At 39.0% G+C, this 18,160-nt stretch overlaps 1 protein-coding gene across 6 annotated transcripts in view; it reads left to right on the top strand.

Annotated features, from left to right (window-relative positions):
• The first annotated feature begins 1,082 nt into the window (after nucleotides 1–1,082).
• The window catches only part of SMG7 (SMG7 nonsense mediated mRNA decay factor), a 69,912-nt gene continuing 52,834 nt past the window's right edge, over nucleotides 1,083–18,160 (top strand). For all 6 annotated transcript variants that reach the window (XM_012729051.1, XM_012729052.1, XM_004688554.2 and 3 more), the window contains exon 1: nucleotides 1,083–1,285. Coding sequence is in view for 2 of the 6 variants with exons in the window: in XM_004688555.2 (XP_004688612.2) it covers nucleotides 1,257–1,285 (29 nt within the window). In the remaining 4 variants the exon portion in view is untranslated. The remainder of the gene's footprint in view (nucleotides 1,286–18,160) is intronic.

Raw genomic sequence — 18,160 nt, forward strand, 5'->3', positions numbered from 1 at the left:
CCCTTAGGGACCCCGTCCGGGGCTGGATCCCGCCTCCCAGAGCCCAGGGCGGTTATGGGGAAACCCCTCGCCTAGCCGAGCAGCCTCAGCCGCAACCTCGCCCTCACTGCTTCAGCCTGCTGGGCACCCGCCTCTGACAGGCCCTGCGTCTTTTTCGCAGGCCGGATCCTCCTCGCGCCCAGCACCGAGGAAATTATGGAGGTGGTTCCCGCCCGCAGGCTAGTGGAAAAGCCCACGGTGAATGCCTCGGGGTCTCCCCCATCGTTGCGGGAAGGGGAAAGGGAGGAGGAAATTAACTTCACCGCTAGGGAGAACTACCTCGAGCCCCAACCTCGGGAGGGCTTTAGGAGGAAGGGAAGCCCAGGGGGAACCCTGGGCAATTTCCCGGGAATCCGATCGCTGAAGGAGGGTCACCCAGTCCACACACATTGGTTACTATGACAACACTACAGCCTCCAGTTGCGATGGCGGCTGCGTATCCAATCCAATTGGTTTTCTTTTTCTCCCTCTCTGGGCTCCACCCTATCCCCTCCAACAGTGCCCCAGCTTGCAGAGGGAGGGGCCGCAGAATAGAGGAGAGGGTCCTTCGCGTCACTCAGGGCGCGAGGGAGGACAGAAGTCGAGGGACTGGCGGGCGGAACTGTATAAGGAAAGGGCGGCGTTTCCGGTAGGGAAGAGTGGAGAAGTGGAAAAGGGAAAAGGGAAATTGGGTGAAGCGAAAAGACGGGGGAAGACTTTAAGTGTAACTCCCGGCTGATTTGGGCTCGATGTTCCCGGTGAGTCTGGGGTTGCCTCCTCGCGCGGGAGGAGAGGGGTGGATTGGCTGGAAGCCGCCAAGCGCCACCAGTGGCCCGCTCAGCAGCCATATAGGGGCGACACGGCTAGCAGATCCCAAGAGGGAGCGCCACAGAGAGGCGGAAATCACTCGGAGGGACCGGCGTCGCTGAAATCTCGCGAGAGGGCCCCTACTTCCTTCCTCCGCTTCGTCCTCCTCTTCCCCCCGCCCCTTTTCCTCACCCCTCCCCTTCCCCCCTCCCGGGTCGGAGTGTCCCTGCGCCCCAAGGCCCGTAGCAGCAACGAGAGCAGCTTTCCCCGCTCCCTCCCCCTCGCTTCACTCACCCCCACCCCCCCGCTGAGCGAGGAGGAGCCGGAGAGAGGAAGATGGCGGCGGCCGCCAGCACCCGCGCTGCCGCGGGGCCGCTCCGAGGAGCCTGAGGAACCCATAGAGGCTTCGCGGGAGGACGCGGCGGCGGAGGATGAGCCTGCAGAGCGCGCAGTATCTCCGGTGAGTGCTGAGGCCGGCCCCGTGCGCGGGGGAGTGGGCCTGTGGTTGGGGTTTGGAGCGACAGACACCCGGCTGGTAGGTCTGAGGTGGTGGGGGAGTTGCTGTGTCCTCTCCTTCCCGGGCTGGGAGGCGCGGGCTGCTGGGGGACCCGCGGGAGCGGGTGGAGCGGGCTCACACTTGGGTGCCTAGCCCCTCGCGGGCCTCACTTAGTTCCAGTCGGAGCCGGCTCCTCACAGTGCGGGGAAGGAGGTTAGGGAAGCGTGAGAATGTGTGTGCGCGCGCGCCGGGGGTCGCGGGCTGGCTGGCGAGGGCTGGGGGGAGGCGCCCCTCGAGGCAGTGGCGACCCGGAGTGGAAGTGGGTGTGGGTCTGATCCCGGTGGCCGTGGAAATGTGGTGTGGTGTGGGATTGGCAGGAGCGATTCGGGAGAAGGGGTGGAAGTCTGCACACCTGGGGGCTGGGGGTGGGCGAGGGAGGCCTAGAGGAAGGGGAGACCACAAGCTCAGTTTGTTCTTCACCCTCGTTTGGAAGTACTGAGGATTAATCTCAATAGTTGGTTGGCCGTGTGTGGGAGCATAAAGGGGGGGGTATGGATGAGGAAGTGAGACAAGAGGGAGGTATTATGGACGGGGTTGGGTTCCCCAGAAGAAACTGGGTTAGAATCCGTGTAGTTGGAAGATACCATTCTGAGAGTCGTGTGCATTCATTAAGAGTGGTGTAAGGAACTTGTATGTAGAAGGTAAAGTGACAACATGGGTACAGAGTAGTGAGAGTGTATTGCAACCAAGAAGAAAATTGGAACCAAGTACATGATATCGAGAGCACATTGAATGGAAAGACACGGCCTAATGTGCAGCCAAGAGGGCTATATGGAAGCGGTTGAGAGCGTGGAAGTAGAAGTAAAGGAGAGTCATAAACGGCAGAGAAGAAATAAAGTGGTTAGAACTGAGATTAATTGGAGACTTGGTACTGATTAGAAAACGGGAAGGAAAACCTTAAAACGCATTCTTTTTTATCTTTTAGGAGCAGAGGTAAGTATGTAGAATATAGAGTGACATAAGACAAGCTTATGGAAAGATGTTTTTAAAAAGTGGTTTTCACACCTTGTAGAGGAGTGAGTTGGATGGGGTAAAAGTCTGCAGTTAGCAAAAACATCGTTTTAGCAGTTCAGTGAAGTGAAAGTAGTGACATGTGAGTGGCTACATATTCAATAAGAGAAGGTTTGTTGTAAGTTATACCTGATGATCGATACTCTGTTTTGAAATAGTTTTATGACCAGAATGTGGAGAGTGATGAGACCTTTGAATTATGGTTGAATGTCTGAGTTTAAGAACGACAGTATCCACACAACATTTGTGTAATAGGGAACGTATTTGTTGGAAGGTATTTGGACTAATAGAATGGTATTTCTTTATCAAATGCCATTTTTCCCTCTTCTTTATTCCTATATTGTTTAACAGGCAGGTAAGCTCAATGAATAAAAGTGTAGCAGAGACCTTGTAGCAGAGACCTGTAATGGATGTGATGGGGGATATGGAAGCCATTAGTGCAGTTCTTAAGGAATTTACAGTTTAGTACTTACTAGGCAAATAAATTAATAACAACACAGTAAAATACGGTGAGTGTCATAAAAGATACCAAGTGTTATAAGAGTCCAAAGGCAAGAGGTTACCTCAGCAAATGGGGGAATCAGGAAAGGCTGCCTTTGTTCATTTACTCATTCATACAGTCATGATTCATCAGTAATTTTGTTGATCACCTGTAAGGCAGGCATTGTACCAGGTGCTGAGAATAGAAAAGTTAGGAACTCCACCCTCCTCTTTACAGAGTTTACAGTTTGTTAGACTTCAGGAAGAAAATGGCACTTAAAATGGACTTAAAGGATAAAACAGCATTCTGACAGGTGTTGACTGAGAAGAGGGCAATGCAAGTGAAAGAAAAATGAGTACAGATTGTGAGGTTGGGGGCTAGGGAAAATGTTCATTCCTGTTAATAAACAGGGTGTTAACAGCTGAAAGAATTTAAGAGTTTTTCAATTAGTAAGTTTGACCTTTCTTTTACAGATGAGGAAAATGAAAGTAAACTTGTTGAGGATCATATAGCTAATAAGTAGAAGCTCTGGAACTCAACTAGGTCTTCTAACTCCGAATCAGCTATACTGTATTCGTCTGTGTTCATTCCTTTCACAGCTATATTTTGGGAGCTTACTGCATTCTAGGCAATGAGGATGCAGTGGTGAACAAGAGAGTGAACATCATAAGGTATATTCTAGTGGAAGGATGCAGCCTACAATCATACAAATAAAAATACACTTATTAGACAAGTACTGAAAAAAGTAAGGTAATGATGTGCTGTTTTATATAGTCAGGATGATCGGAGAAAGTCTATTTATAGGGTGCTAGTATTTGAGAGGATCTTGGATATCATGATCTGCAAATATCATGAGTGGACAATTGGAGAGTCTGGGATAACTTAAAAGGGACTTCCATGTTCTGTGTAGTGTAAGGTTGGCATTAGGGCTAGACATAAATTGGTGGCAGTGAGATTAAAAAGGTGTGATGAAAAGCAGATTGGAGTGTGGAGGTACTGCTAATAGAAATATAATAGACACTTTGAAATTCTATTGTGTTAATATATTTTATATTTTCTAAGTCAATAATGTAGGGAAGACTTAGCCTTAAGTTATAACGTCAGTGGTAGAATGCTTGAGGTGAACTTAGTTTTACTGACGAAGGGAGAAATAAGAATAAGTACACTGTTTAGTAAACTGATGTTTTCTAGCTAAAATTTAACAAGCAGAATTGAACAGACTCAGGACCTGGAGTCCCTAAGAGGTGTCTGGGTGCCAGTTTTTCCTTAACTTTGCACATCTGTAAATAAAACAAGTTTTAGGATTAATAGTTGGGGACTGAGGAGGTAGTTGGAGAAGTGATAATGCTTTGCATCAGCCCTATTTTCATTTAATGTCCCCTGTGGGTGACTGGAGAGTGTGTTCAGGGAAGTGTTATGTTCACTTTCTTTTTCTTTGATGAAAATGTATAATTCATTTTTAGAGACAACTTGGAGAGGAAGAGGATGCTAGCTGTTACTGAGTAAGTGTGGTTAGGGTATAGCAGTTTTTTTTTTTTTGGTGACCTTGACTTCAGGAAGCATTTTGTTGTCTACCTTTGTCAGTAGTGTAAGACCATGACTGGGCAGTTTTTAAACTGCATAGCTGCAAATCTTCTCTCATGTAGATGAAAATTAGTTTTGTCTCAACTGAATTAATTTGTTAAAATAAATGAGCTAGGGTCATTGAAGTGGCGGGTGATGGCAAGCTAAGGAGCAAGATAACAGGTTTTAAAAATGTGAGAAATAAGAATAGGAGGTAAGAAGAAGCCCCAGTAACAGGGACTTCAGTATCAAGGGAACTTAATTAGCCTTAGGTAGTAGAAATAGAGCAGAGGTGCAAGGAAAAAGCCTATCCTTTATGAAAAAGGTGATTTTTGTGGGCAAGAAAAGGTGATAAAATTTGTGGTTATTAGAAGTGGTATCTTTTTTTTTTTTTTTTGGTAATAGATGGCTGAGACTTGTCCAAATAGTTGAAGTACTTATATTTTATATTAAAAAAGAAGTGATCTTAAATAATGGAAGCTCTAGACTGAATAACACTGAAATTTTTTTTTTACACAAATTGAGAAAAATTTGGTATTTTATAGACTTTGCCACTCTACTGAGTAAAAGAAAAAGGAATATTGCATATAGTTCATTTGATAGGCGTGGGAGAAAGGTGACCATAAGCTATATGAGATAGCAGGTGAAGTATATTATGCTCTAAATGAGTGTAATTTGAAAGAATAAAAACATGGAAGATAACATTCCAAAATTGGAAAAGCAGGAGTGGAAGAATTATTGAAGTACGAGACAGGGAAGACATTAAAGTTGTTTTGGAAGATAAGTAAGTAAAGTAGTCATAGCCAGAGAGAATACAGTAAAAATGTTCAAATGCCTTCACTGTGGCCTTTTATCATTAATTTCTAAATTGTAGATTTTTCCAGTGAGATCTTGGAGTTGATCTCTGGTGTTAGACACCTTTACAGGGAAAGTCTACAAACTGTCTCTTTTGTTAGAATGTTTTTTTCATGATACCTTTTGTTAGTGAAGAGACTCATTCCACTGGCGAAGTTTGTCAGCAACTTTGTTACCAGAGGTAGAAATAATATAACTGACCACTATGTTGTTTACTGAACAACAAAAAAGTAGGTCTTTCAAATACTACTTAAAATACCCAATTTGTGGGCCCTCCTGGTGGCACAAAGGATTAAAGCACCCTCCCCTGTGGTGCAGTGGGTTAAAACACAGCACTATGAAGCTGGCAGCTGCTGCTCAGTGCTAGTTCAATCCTTAGGTCAGTCCTGGGCTCCTGAAGTGACCCACAGGGTGCAGCAGACTTCTTCTATCCTGTTCTGCTCCCTGCTCTATCTCTGGTGAATCCTCTGGACTTCTGGCCTGCACCTCTGGTCCCTGCACAGGCCCCTGCACCTCTGTCCTGTACCCTTGTTCTGTATGCATAAATAAAAAAAGAATAAAATATCCAATATGTTATGAGACAAAATACATCACTGTAAATCTTGGTACATAATGCTGGAAAAAGCAATAAGCAAAACTTACTCTAGCTTGAGCAAAGAAACAGGGAAGTCAGTGGAAACATTTGGGAGGAATATGTGAATGTACTCCAAGTTCTGAAAGAATTGGTAATGCTTAGGCTGAGTATTCTGTAGCTCTAGATGCTGGAAAAAGAAGTAAAGCACATACTGGTATTTCTGTGCTCAAGAGGTCTTTCCCCTGCCCCATTTCTCCCTGCCCTCTCAGATCCAGACATGACAATTTACTAAACAAGGTAAAATTGTTTGGGGAAGAAAAAAAAGACGCTCTTGAGGCATATAAGGCTATTATTATAATATTTGTTAAAAGCATTTTACCTGCTTGAACATTGACTGGTTAAATTATTTTGGCAGTTATTTTGTGCTTCCCTTGTGGTTTCAGTTGGATTCAAAATGTATACTTCCTGTCCTAGTGTATGTTTCATTGCTTTACTTTGCTTTGTAGCAGCTACTGTATTCTGCTTTTAGGGTATATGAAGCAGCTGCAGAGGTTTTGTTTTGTTTTTAAGATATAGTGTAGTAAGTTCTAGACCCACTAATGTAGCACCTTTCTTTACAGAAGTAGTTTTGGGAGTTCAGGGCCAGTCAGGCTTTAAAAGAGCTAGTTTGGGTCCTTTCTAGTGGCACAGCGGGTTAAAGCACAGCATTAAGAAGCTAAAGTCACTTCTGCGTGAGTTCGATTCCCGCCTGCCCGGGAGGTGACCACATGGCGTGGCAGACCTCTCTTGACCCGCCCGCTGCTCCCCTCAGCAGTGTACTTCATCAGTCTGCCTGTTCTGCTCCCCACTCTGTCTCTGGTGAAGCCTCTCGCTGCCCCCGAGCCCCTGGCCTCTACCCCAGTTCTGTATGTACAAATAAATAAATCTTAAAAAAAAAAAAAAAAGAGCTAATTTGTTTCATTGTGGTGTGCAGTATTGGTAGCCTTCAGCTACATCTCTAACTCCTGGATTTTTGTTGTTGATGGCATGAATGAGTATCTGAAAGTTGAGGTGGGTTTAACTGATTGATCTTGTTCAGAGAATATTATTAAATGTTTTTCACATAGTGATTGTTCTTCAGTATGTGTATCTTTTGACAGCTGACCACCAGGTAATTGTCATTTAACTTTTGAAATCAAGTGGTGTTTCAATTTAGTTGGCTGAATTATTGTGGATAGACCTACCAATGATCTAGGAGTTTGTGACTAAGGGCCAGTCAGAAGTTACAGGAAAATACAAGGATGGAATATTGTCACATGAGAACTTGTCACCAATTCCTTTCTTGTTAGCATGTAAGTGGAGCTGCTTAGGAAAATTGTTTTCACTCTCAGACCACCTTTTTAGTCAGTGGGAAGAGTTAAATGAACACTGTAAGATAATTGTAAGTGTCAAACTAAGTAGCAATTTTGTTCAGGATTTTTCTTCTCTGCTTCATTTAAAACAGGCTTTCTGAAACTTGACACTTGCTGAATTTGGGACCACGTAGTTTATTGTTTTGGGGAGCAGTCATTCAGAAACATCTCTCACCTTTACCCACTTGCTGTCAGTATCATTCTCCCCCAATTTTTTTTTTATAATGTTTATTTTTACATCATTTTGTACCTTTTCCCATCTCAGGTGTAACCCCTATGGGCTTCCTATCATCAAATCATCTCCAGTGCACCTCCCCACCCCCATTTTTGATCCCATTCTGCACTCCACCCCCACAAAATGTCTCTGGTATATAGCTGTTCATTATTATTACTTTCTCCCTTGGTCTTTTATACTCCTGCTGTGAGTGAAACTATCCGATATTTTTCCTTTTTACTGCTTATTTCACTAAATATGAACCCTTCTAGCTCCATCCATGTTGCTGCAAAAGGCATGTGTTTATCTTTTTTGATTGCTGAGTAATATTCCATTGTCTATATGTACCATATCTTTTTAATCCAGTTATTACTTTCAGGCATTTGGGTTGATTCCATGTCTTTACTGTTGTAAATAAAGCAGCAGTAAACATAGGGATTTAGGTGTCTTTTTGAATCAGTGTTTTTGTGTCTTTTGGGTAGATACCTAGGAGTGGGATTGCTGGGTCATAGGGAAGCTCCATGTTTAGCATTTTGAGGAACCTCCAAACAGTTTTCCATAGTGGTTGTACTAGTTTGCATTCCCACCAGCAGTGCAGGAGAGTTCTTTTTTCTCCACATTCTCGCCATCATTTGTTGTTGCTAGTTGTTTTAAGATGTGCCAATCTCACTGGGGTGAAGTGGTATCTCATTGTGGTTTTAATTTGCATCTCCCTTATTACAAGTGATATTGAGCATTTTTTCATGCTTGTTGGCCATCCTTGGAGAAGTATCTTTGTAGCTCATCTGCCATTTGTTGATGGGGTTGTTTATTTTTGTTGAGTTTCATCAGCTCTTTGTATATCTTTGTGATCAATCCTTTATCACTAGTTTTGTGTGAGAAAATTTTTTCCCAATCAGTGGGATGTCTGTTTGTCTTTTGTCATGTCTCCTTTGCTGTACAGAAGCTCTTTAACTTGAGGTAGTCCCATCTATTTATCCTTGCCTTCACTATCATTGCATTGGGTGCTCTATCTTTAATAAAGATGTCACTGAAGTGTATGTTGTGTATTATTAGGCCTATCTTTGCTTCCAGGTATTTTATGGTTTTTGTTCTTATGTCTAGGTCTTTAATCCACTTTGAGTTGATTTTTGTGTATGGTGAGAGGCAGTGATCTAGTTTCTTTTTTTTCTTTTTTTTTTTGCATATAGCCCAGTTTAAAATGTTAACATGTTTTAAATGTATCTTTTAAATCTGTTTTACTGGCAATATGAGTACATATTACATTCAGAGGACAATTATGGAGGCTTTGCTTATGGGAAACTCGAAGATAAACTGGAGAAAAGCATTTAGTAATTGTAGTAGATGAATTGGTAACTTTGACAGAGAAAGGGTAGTGTGAGTAAAGGGAAGACATTTATTCTAGTAGAGGTGGGCATGGGATTAGGACATAAGGGTTGGTACCTTGGAGGCGAGGAGATTTGATCTAGATTTTAACAGATAGTAGAAATTGGACAAAAGTAACATCTCATGACTCCTTTTTCATTCCAAAGTTTAAAATTCCATTTAATGTAAGACATTGGTACTCAAGTGGGCCTTTCTAAATTTTTCTTAGAAAAAGATAGGCAATGGACAGAGAGATAGAGGTTTGGAAGTGATTAGTTGTTAAGATTTGATGGCTGGTATAGGTCTCAAAAAGGGAAAAGCAGTTTGGCTAGATGTAATTACTGCAGGGTCCCTCTACCAGTGGTCTTGATGATGTACTATTCTCCAGAACCTTATTTCAGTTGTTCTCTCTTTTCTTTAGTCTTCTACTTCCCTTTAGTCTTATTAGCCAATTCTTTTTAGTAGTCAGTCTCTCTTCAAAATCTCTCCTCTTCCTATTTTCCCTTCAAGCCTGTCCTTCCTACCTTTTTCTGTGACTAAAAATTTCAAGTTTGCTTTATACTATATTTTGCCTTTTATTTACCATCTATTTTTCTTACCTCCTGGTCACCAGCTACTAGTTCCATAGCACTTTATTAGAATTTATATTTTCAAAGGTGCCAAAGACATAATAACCACATTCATCCATAGGTATTTTCTTTCTCACACTCATACTTTTGTTTTCCTTTCTTTCTTCCTCTCTGTGTCCCTCTCATGTTCACCCATCCATCCCATCCTACCAGTAAACATTCAGCGTGGGCCCAGGTCCCTGAGGCTTAAAAGAGAATAATACACCCTCAAGTAATTTTGCCAGGCCCACAACTAAGTACATAATTACCAGGGTTTCACAGCAGCTCTCCTATATACACTGTAGCCTAATGGGAAGTTCTTGCATTCTATTTTAGCACTGGGATTCCTTGATTGTGATTACAGTGCTTATTTTATTTTCCTGGTCTGCTCTCCCAGCAATGATAGAGAAAACTATAGCTCTTTTCCTGCTTCCTTTCCGTATTTTCTACAGGAATCATACTCACTCACAAGATTTTACTGTCAACTACATCGTTATTTTAAATCTATTAAATGTCACCTAGTATAAATCACCGTGCTAAATTCTGGGAAGACAAATTGTTATAAGATCATCCAGACCATTCAGAGTTTATAAACTTTAATGAAATAGGCATCTACATAAAATAATAGCACAGTGGAGTTGAGTATAGTGGATTTGAGCCTGGTCTGGGGTAGAACTTATGGATCTAAATCATAGCCTTAGGGCTTGTTTACTGTGGCCTTAGGCAAACTACTTAAACTCTCTGTATCTTAGTTTCCACCTCATCAAAGTGCAGGATTCATCCCATAGTTATACAGATTGAGTGAAATTAAGATGTGTGAATTTCTTAGAATGGTTTTGACACATAGTAAGCACTGTGTAAATTTACCTGATATTTAATGCTTGAAAATTAGAAGTCTAATTTTAGTCTAACTTTGGAAGTATTTCTGTCATAGCACACTCAGCACCCTTAAAGGTAAACTCTTAATCCTTACTCTTGTTTTCTCACTCTATTCTCCTGTTTTCTCATTTTCTTCCTTGATGCTACCACTCTTCATCCTCCCAGGTTTAAAGTTTCCCATCCTCTTCCACATGTGCACCATTTTGGAACTGTTGCCCTCTAGTTGTCTTTTTTTCATTTCCAGTACTGTTGAAATAGATTTCCAACTGCTACCTTGCCTGCATTTCTCAACAAGAGCAAGAAAGCATTGGTTTCCACTACTTCTATTTGGGACTGACATTTCTGGATCTTGATTTCTTTAAAATGAAACATTGATCTTATAAAATTGCTGTCAGGGTTAAGCAAAGTAGCAATGGCTTTACATATGCTTAACAAATCCTGTTTCCCTTTTCACCACTTGTCCCTCTGCCAAGTAATCTGTGTTTTCCCCCCCAATATTAAAAAAGCACTTGGATATGGCTTTCCCTGGGTACACTCCCTGTGTCTGGCATCCTTGACCTTCCCTAAAATGACCCTCTGATGTGAACCACCTGCCCTAACCAGAGTTATTTATTTGTGTTCTAAACATGGTTTAATCTCTCCTCTAGTCTCTCATCCTAGACCATTTCCACTGTAGGAATTACCATCCTCCACTATCTTAAGCTTCACCTTCTCTATGAAGACTTGTCTGTCCTGCTGCTTTTTTCATCCTCTGAACTTTTGTGTTTCCTGTCTCTTAGTCATTTGTACTTATAACTTCTGAAATGTGCAATGATCTTTTTTATATAAGTCTATAGGTGACATTTCTGCAGCTAAACTGAGTATGATACTTTCAAAATTTTTTAAATATGCAATGCATAATAGATGTTATTGGGCAAAATTCTCATGCCTTTTTTGGGGTGCAAAACATTTATGTAATACATGACAAGTTACTGTATCAGGTATGAGGGTATATGAGAGTATAAAAATGAATGTACTGATTCTTGACCCTTAGGATAGTGATTTCCTGGGGAAAACAAGTTACACAGATATTTGAATATAATGTGGTTAAATACTATGTTAAATGTTTTAAAGGGATGCCATGAGTATGGGAAGTGGGACTTTTGCTGTCTGGAGGCGGAATTCAGAGAAAAATTCTGGAATTGAACTCTTGTGCTAGGTCTTAAAAAATCAATAGAATTAGCCAGGTGAAGTAAGAAGGGAAGAATGTAACAAGTAGAACAAAATGAAAAATGCTTGGGGGCACAGTGTGTTTGAGGAACTTCAAGTTTGGAACTCCAAGTTTGCTATTAGGTATCATTGAGAATTTGAGTCATATAAACTTCACAATCAGATAGACTGGCAGCAAGGTTATATCATAAATTAGGAATTTTGATTAGCCTCTCTCATTCTGTGTTTCCTTTGGGAGTCAGAGGTTCTCTTCCAATAAACATAGTCATTAATCTATGGGAATACTTTTATTTGAATGGCTCGTATTACACTTTCCTGCTGGAATAGGGAAATGAAAGAGAAAGATCTGTATGTAATACGTATAGTACTTTGAGATACGTACAACTAAATTTCCTTTACTTATCTTAGAAAGTAACCTCATTTAAGGCAAAAAACTAGTCATTTGGAACACTCTTAGTTAATAATAGTAGTGTAGGAGAAGGGTTTTAAGTGAGTATATGCAATTCTAAAATACCTAGTTAGTAGAACTTATAGACTCCTCACCTATTGAAATTAGACATGGAAGGAGGTGCAAGTAGAGGAAGAAGTTCTCTAGTACTTGGCAGGGGGATTCAGAACATTGTGAAATCTTTGAATTTAAGGTTTTCCAAGGCTGTCATAAAGAAGAAGAAGTTGCATGTCTTTTTGATGACTAACATTTTGTTCTCACAGTTCTTAATGGCGTTTTCCTTCTGTTGTCTCTGAATAAGTGAGAACGTGTGATTCTAAAATCTATTATATTCAAAGGATTGCTGTATTATGCAGTAATGTCCTCAGTCTGTTTCCCAAAACTGTGGATTCACTGCCCACATAAGTTCAGTCCTTTTTTTCTTTCCCTTCTCTTCTCAATTACCTAGTATTTCAGTGCTATATTGATTGGGATATAATATATTAGAATGTATTTTACTAATACTACTCTTAGAAAGGTTATGAATTTTTTTTTAATCAGGTGGCAACCTAATCAAATTTCACTGAGATACAGTATAGTATTGAGGTATCAATAGTAAGATAAAATAAAATGCAATCAAAAGATGGTATTCAAATAAGAAATTAGTAAAAAGTATACTTACCAGGATTTTCTTTTTTTTTTTATATGTATTGATGGTGGAGAAAGATAAAAAGTATAATGTTAAGAGAACTACCACAGGATGAATTTAAATATAGAAGTCTCTTAGGCCATCTGCAAAATGTTACCCATGTGCGCACGCACTATATAAGGTATTTTAAAATAAAAGTTTTGTATTCTGACATCTAGTGCTATAAAATTCTTGTTTCTCAAGTTCTACTTAGTTTAAATTTCCAAAATAACAATATTTGTTTGCCTGAAATAATCTTTAGTTTTGTCTTGATTTTTAATGAGAAAGGTGAGAATGTTTTAAGATGCACAACTCAAATATTAAGGCGTGTTGGTCATAACTTCTGACTTATAAAAGAGTTAACAGATCAATCACTTTCTAATTTAAAACATTTATTACTTTGGTTGTAAATTTATATACACAGGGGTCTTACTGGCTTCATAAGAAAGCAGCATGGTATAGAGATTAAATGAATAAGGTCTTTTAAGATTGACCTAATTTGCAATTTGTTTGTCTTGAATTCATATTGAGCTCTACCATCTCTAGCAACATGACCTTGAAATCTGTAGTTTTCATTTTCTGCTCTGTTGTTTTCGTATTTATAAAATGGCAATGATAGAATTATTGGGAGAATTTCACGAGAAGTATATGTAAAACCCAGCATAGTTCCATCTGGTAAAGAGCCTAATTTATGCATTGTTTAAATTTTCTGCTTCTGACTGTATCAATACTTAACTTGTAACTTGCTAGTGTGGTCTTTGAATTGGGTGGAAGCAATTGTGCCTTAAATGACCAAAAGGTTTTGGAGGGGTCTTTATTATGAAGTGAGCTACTTTATTCCTCAAGGATTCCATTGTTCACTTTTAGTAATGCTTTATGCTTTTCCTAATGCTGCTGTGTATTTGTCTTAATCTTATTATACAATAGCCTGTGTAACTGGATTCCCATTTTATAGAGAAGAAAAATGATACTCCAAGTACCTAATTAATGATGAGTTGGGATTAGTTTTCATCTGTCCCTCTTTGTCTACTGCTATTGATGCAAGTGGCAACATTTGTAATTTAGATGGTTCACAATTAGTGGTTGTAAATTTATTGCTAAAAAGCATATTTCATAAAAATTACTTTAGTATTTCAAAATTTCAACTGTTTTTTGCCACTTTTAGTTTCCAGGAAAGTAGTATTCCTTTAAATAAAATAAAGCAGTGGGCCTCCTTGTTGTCGTAGGGGTTGAGCCTTAGTGCTGTCACCAGTGTGGCCTGGGTTCGATCCCCAGCCTGGAAGCTGACTCACATTGGCATAGGGGACCTCTCCTGTCTTACACTTAGCAATGTATTTGTGGATCTGCCTGTTCTGCTCCCCACTGTGTCTCTGGCGAGTCCTCTGGTCTACATCCCAGTTCTATGCATAAACACCTAAAATAAATCTTAAAAATAAATTAATAAAGCAAAACAAAATCCAGAAAATTTAAGTGATCATATAACAGCCATAAATCTGGGCTTTCACAAGTGCCTGTTAATATCAGCAACCTCCTATCATCCAGGGTCATGTAACCTTCCAACTATTTTTCATATGTATATTACCATTCACATATTCCTAAGTATATATGTATGTAGGTACTTATAAAAAACCTGGGATTAGGCTATATCATATGGTTTGGAATCTGAGGCTTTTTTTCACTTAACATTTTTGTCAAAGGTGTGTATGATTATATACCTACAGCATCATTAGAAATGCTAATATAGTGAGGCCTTCTTGGTGGTGCAAGGGGGTAAAGCACAGCACTATGAAGCTAGCCTCAGCCACTGCAGCAGTAGTTTGATTCCTGGCCAGGGCGGTGATCCACAAGGCACAGCAGACCTTTCCTGTCTTGCCTGCTGTTCCCCTCAGCAGTATATTTCACTGGGAATGCCTGTTCTGCTCCCTACACTGTCTCTGGTAAATCCTCTCACCACCCCCCTGCACTTTTGGCCTGCACCTCAGTTCTTGTATGTATAAATCTTTTTAGAAAAAAAAAAACAAACAGTGCTAGCATACTGTTCTGTTGCACAGGAGTACTGTAATTTTCTCAACTGATTTCTTAACAATGAAAATTTACGATGTTTCCAATACTTTATTATGTTAACATCCTTATACATGCTTTTCAGTGGGTACCCTTACTCGAGTGGTAGGTACACACATTTAAAAGTATTTTGTTAGGTGTGGTAGGCAGAATACTGTGCCCTCTTCACTTGAATTCATGAATATATTAAATTAGATGGCATGGGGAAATTAAGGTTGCTAAATGGTGGCTTTAAAAGAGGGAAGAAGAAACGTTGCAACTCAAGAGTGCCATGCTGGAATGGAGGGTAACCAGCTGAGACGCTGGAAAAGTGATAACCATAATTCTTCCTTGTTAATTTCCAACAAGTAGCATGGCCATGGTGACACCTTGATTGTAGCCCACAGGCACCCACTTAGGCTTCTGACTTTCAGAACTGTAAAATAATAAATTTGTATTGTCTTTAAGCCACTGAATTTTTGGTGATCAGTTACAGCAGCAGTAGAGAACTAATAGCCTATAATATTTGCCCCCCCCCCCCCCCAAAAAAAAAAACCCAGAAAGTTTGTTCTGGCCTCAGTAGTGTTCTAAAGTACCGTTTCTTTGCATCCACCAGAACTGGAGATCTCATGTGTGTCACTTTGAAGCAGACTTCTTGATGTCTTTATTTGTATTACACACGGGCAGTTCTGTCCACTACTCTGCCTTTTCTTATTGTATTCCAATGAACATGAATTCTCTGGGAAATATTACCAATAATTCCAAAGTAAAAATGTAAAGATTACTGAGTAAAACTGGAATGTTTATCTAGGACTTCTCAAAGCTTGTAATATGAAATGTGTTTATAAATCTCCAAGAAGGAAGTATAGTTTGTTTGGTGTATCCCAAAGTTATATCACATCTCATAGTATTGATTTTTTTTTTAGAAATACTCATTTGAAAATGTTTTATTCTGTTTTTCTATCTCTTATTTAACCTTTATCTTTTATACACTGATCTTCCAATATGCCTGTATCATATCTTAGATTTTATAGTTACTCAAAATTATTCTTCTACATTTAAAATCTTAAATTCAGCCACTCCATTTTGACTACAACTTCATCTCCTTTAATCTGACTGCTTCTATTTAAGACCTCCAGTAAGTGCTATTTTTTTCCACCTCTTTTCCTTATTATATTATGATTAATTATTATATGGAAAGCTGTTACCTCATTAAATTTACATTACCAGTGTGTTACTTTCCTTTTAAAAGTGAAACTGTGTTGTCAAAAAGTTTAACCTAATGCTCCAAATGAGAACATTGGCCAAGAAGAGCCAATAAAAGAATAGTGACAAGAGCCACTAACAGCCCTTAGTTTGATGCTGGGTATATGATCTTGGTTTTCTTGATTTCCAGTCTCCTCAATGGTAATAGTAATGATTGACAAGGAGTAAATTAAATAATTAGACTCAAACTTCTTAGCCTTATGCCTTGTATTTAATTAAAAAAGGAAACAAATACTACATGAAATTACTATTGTTAATACTAGTAGTAACTGTCTGTTGTATGTGAAAACCTTATATGGAGCAGTTATCCTATATTAATTTTAATAGATTTTGTTAGGATCATTGGATCAGGAACAATCTTAAGAATACATATGTATTTGACTTACTGTGATTTTATTTATTCTCAGAACTAAGAATAGAACTCATTATAATAATGTATTTAGATGACATTTTTGTAAGGGAAATTTGGATGCTGGGGGTGCTAAGAAGCATGGTCACCTGCACACAGATGTGAAGGATGTGTGTAGAGGAATGGCAGAATGTAGGCTGGAGAGGTGGTCCATTTGAAGATTATCATATTCAGTGCTGTTTGAATTTGATCCTGAAAGTAGTGACAAGTCATAGAAATATTTTAGGCAGGAAATGATAAAGGGAGAAAGGCCACCGTAGTGAATTGAAAGAGATGATTAATGAGGAGGTTACTGATGAGAAATGACAAAAGGGCCAGGCTGAGTGACTAAATTGGATTTTATCTTCATGTGAGAACCCTTTTGAAGTAGGTGCTTTTCATAAAACCTGAGCACACTTGTTTAGTTTTAGACCCAAATGTGGACATAATGTTATTCATTTTAGATCCCCCGAGTCCCAAGTGAGATATTAAATGGAAAATAAGAATAATTTGAATCTAGAAACTACAGCCTTGTACTTGTAAAGTGAAATTGAAAATAATATAATGTGTTACCAAGCTAATAAAATAAACTTTCAGTTTTCTGCTTTCTTTTTTATCACCTTCAGTTTCTTAATACCTGAAATGGCAATTAGTATTTCCTTCTCACTATTTTTGACAGATACAAGTGATGATATTACAAAAAGATGTGTCACCATGAGTAATCTCTTATTTTAAATGGTAAAGGGTAATTGCTTTCTTACTTTTGTATTGCACTTGGGAAATTATGCAGTTTGTCTTGGTTTTTATAGCCATACAGGTATATACTTATATAAATCTTTATGAAACTTTGAAAGGGAATGCTAAGTTAATATTCCTTATTTTAAGTTCTTTTGTATTGAAGGAATCATTTTGACCTATTTGTTGTTTAAAGAATTTCTTTAAGATTCTACTCTTGACCCTCTGCCATATGATTAGCTTTCAGTGACTTGTAATCTCCTGATGCTAACCTGCCCTTTGTTTCTTCAGTTCTGACATTGAGGTTTACACAGATTATCAGTGCGGTATGCTAACTTTATAGAGAGAATCTGCAGGTTTTTGCTTTTTTTGATTAATAATAATAAGCTAACACTTATTTTGTGCTTGACTATGTTACAAATGTTATTAACTCAGAATCCTCACAACATCCCTTTGAATATATAATACTGACTTTATTTATAGATGAGCAGAGGAGCAGAATCCAGTGTCATACATAAAGTGGCAGATTTGTGATTTATACCTAGGAGTCAGACCCCACATTCAATGCTTTTAACCAAATGTCATACTGACTCTATATTTTTTTATCTTTTTATTTGCTTAGGATTGTAGGATTTTGTTTTTATTTTGTGCTTTATTATATATAAACACATAAAACAGTGTGTGCACTATATATATATTCATAATTTGAATCAAGTCAATCTTCTAATGCATTTTTTAAAAATAGTATAATGAGAGAGAACAATCCAAGATAGTTTTACCAGAAAGGTTATTAAAGGGAAATAATATTTAAAAAAAAATATTTGGGATCAATTTAGACTGTTTTGGGCTGCTACTCCTTTATCATGAGCTGTTATTCCTGCAAATTCTGCCTTCATGAGTGAGAAAATTATTGAGAACCAGCTACTATGGGGAAAAGCAGTTCTGATCCACTTGGGCTGATAGGACAAATGAAGAATGACTTGCCAGTTTTTTAACTTAAGTCCAGAAGATTGGAATTGTCAATTGGGATTGCTAACTGACTTGGTAGAGTTAATTACATAGAGATATTTTTTGTTTTTGTTTTT

This window comes from Condylura cristata, unplaced genomic scaffold, assembly GCF_000260355.1.
Source record: "Condylura cristata isolate star-nosed mole 26May11 unplaced genomic scaffold, ConCri1.0 scaffold00024, whole genome shotgun sequence".
Lineage (NCBI taxonomy): Eukaryota > Metazoa > Chordata > Mammalia > Eulipotyphla > Talpidae > Condylura > Condylura cristata.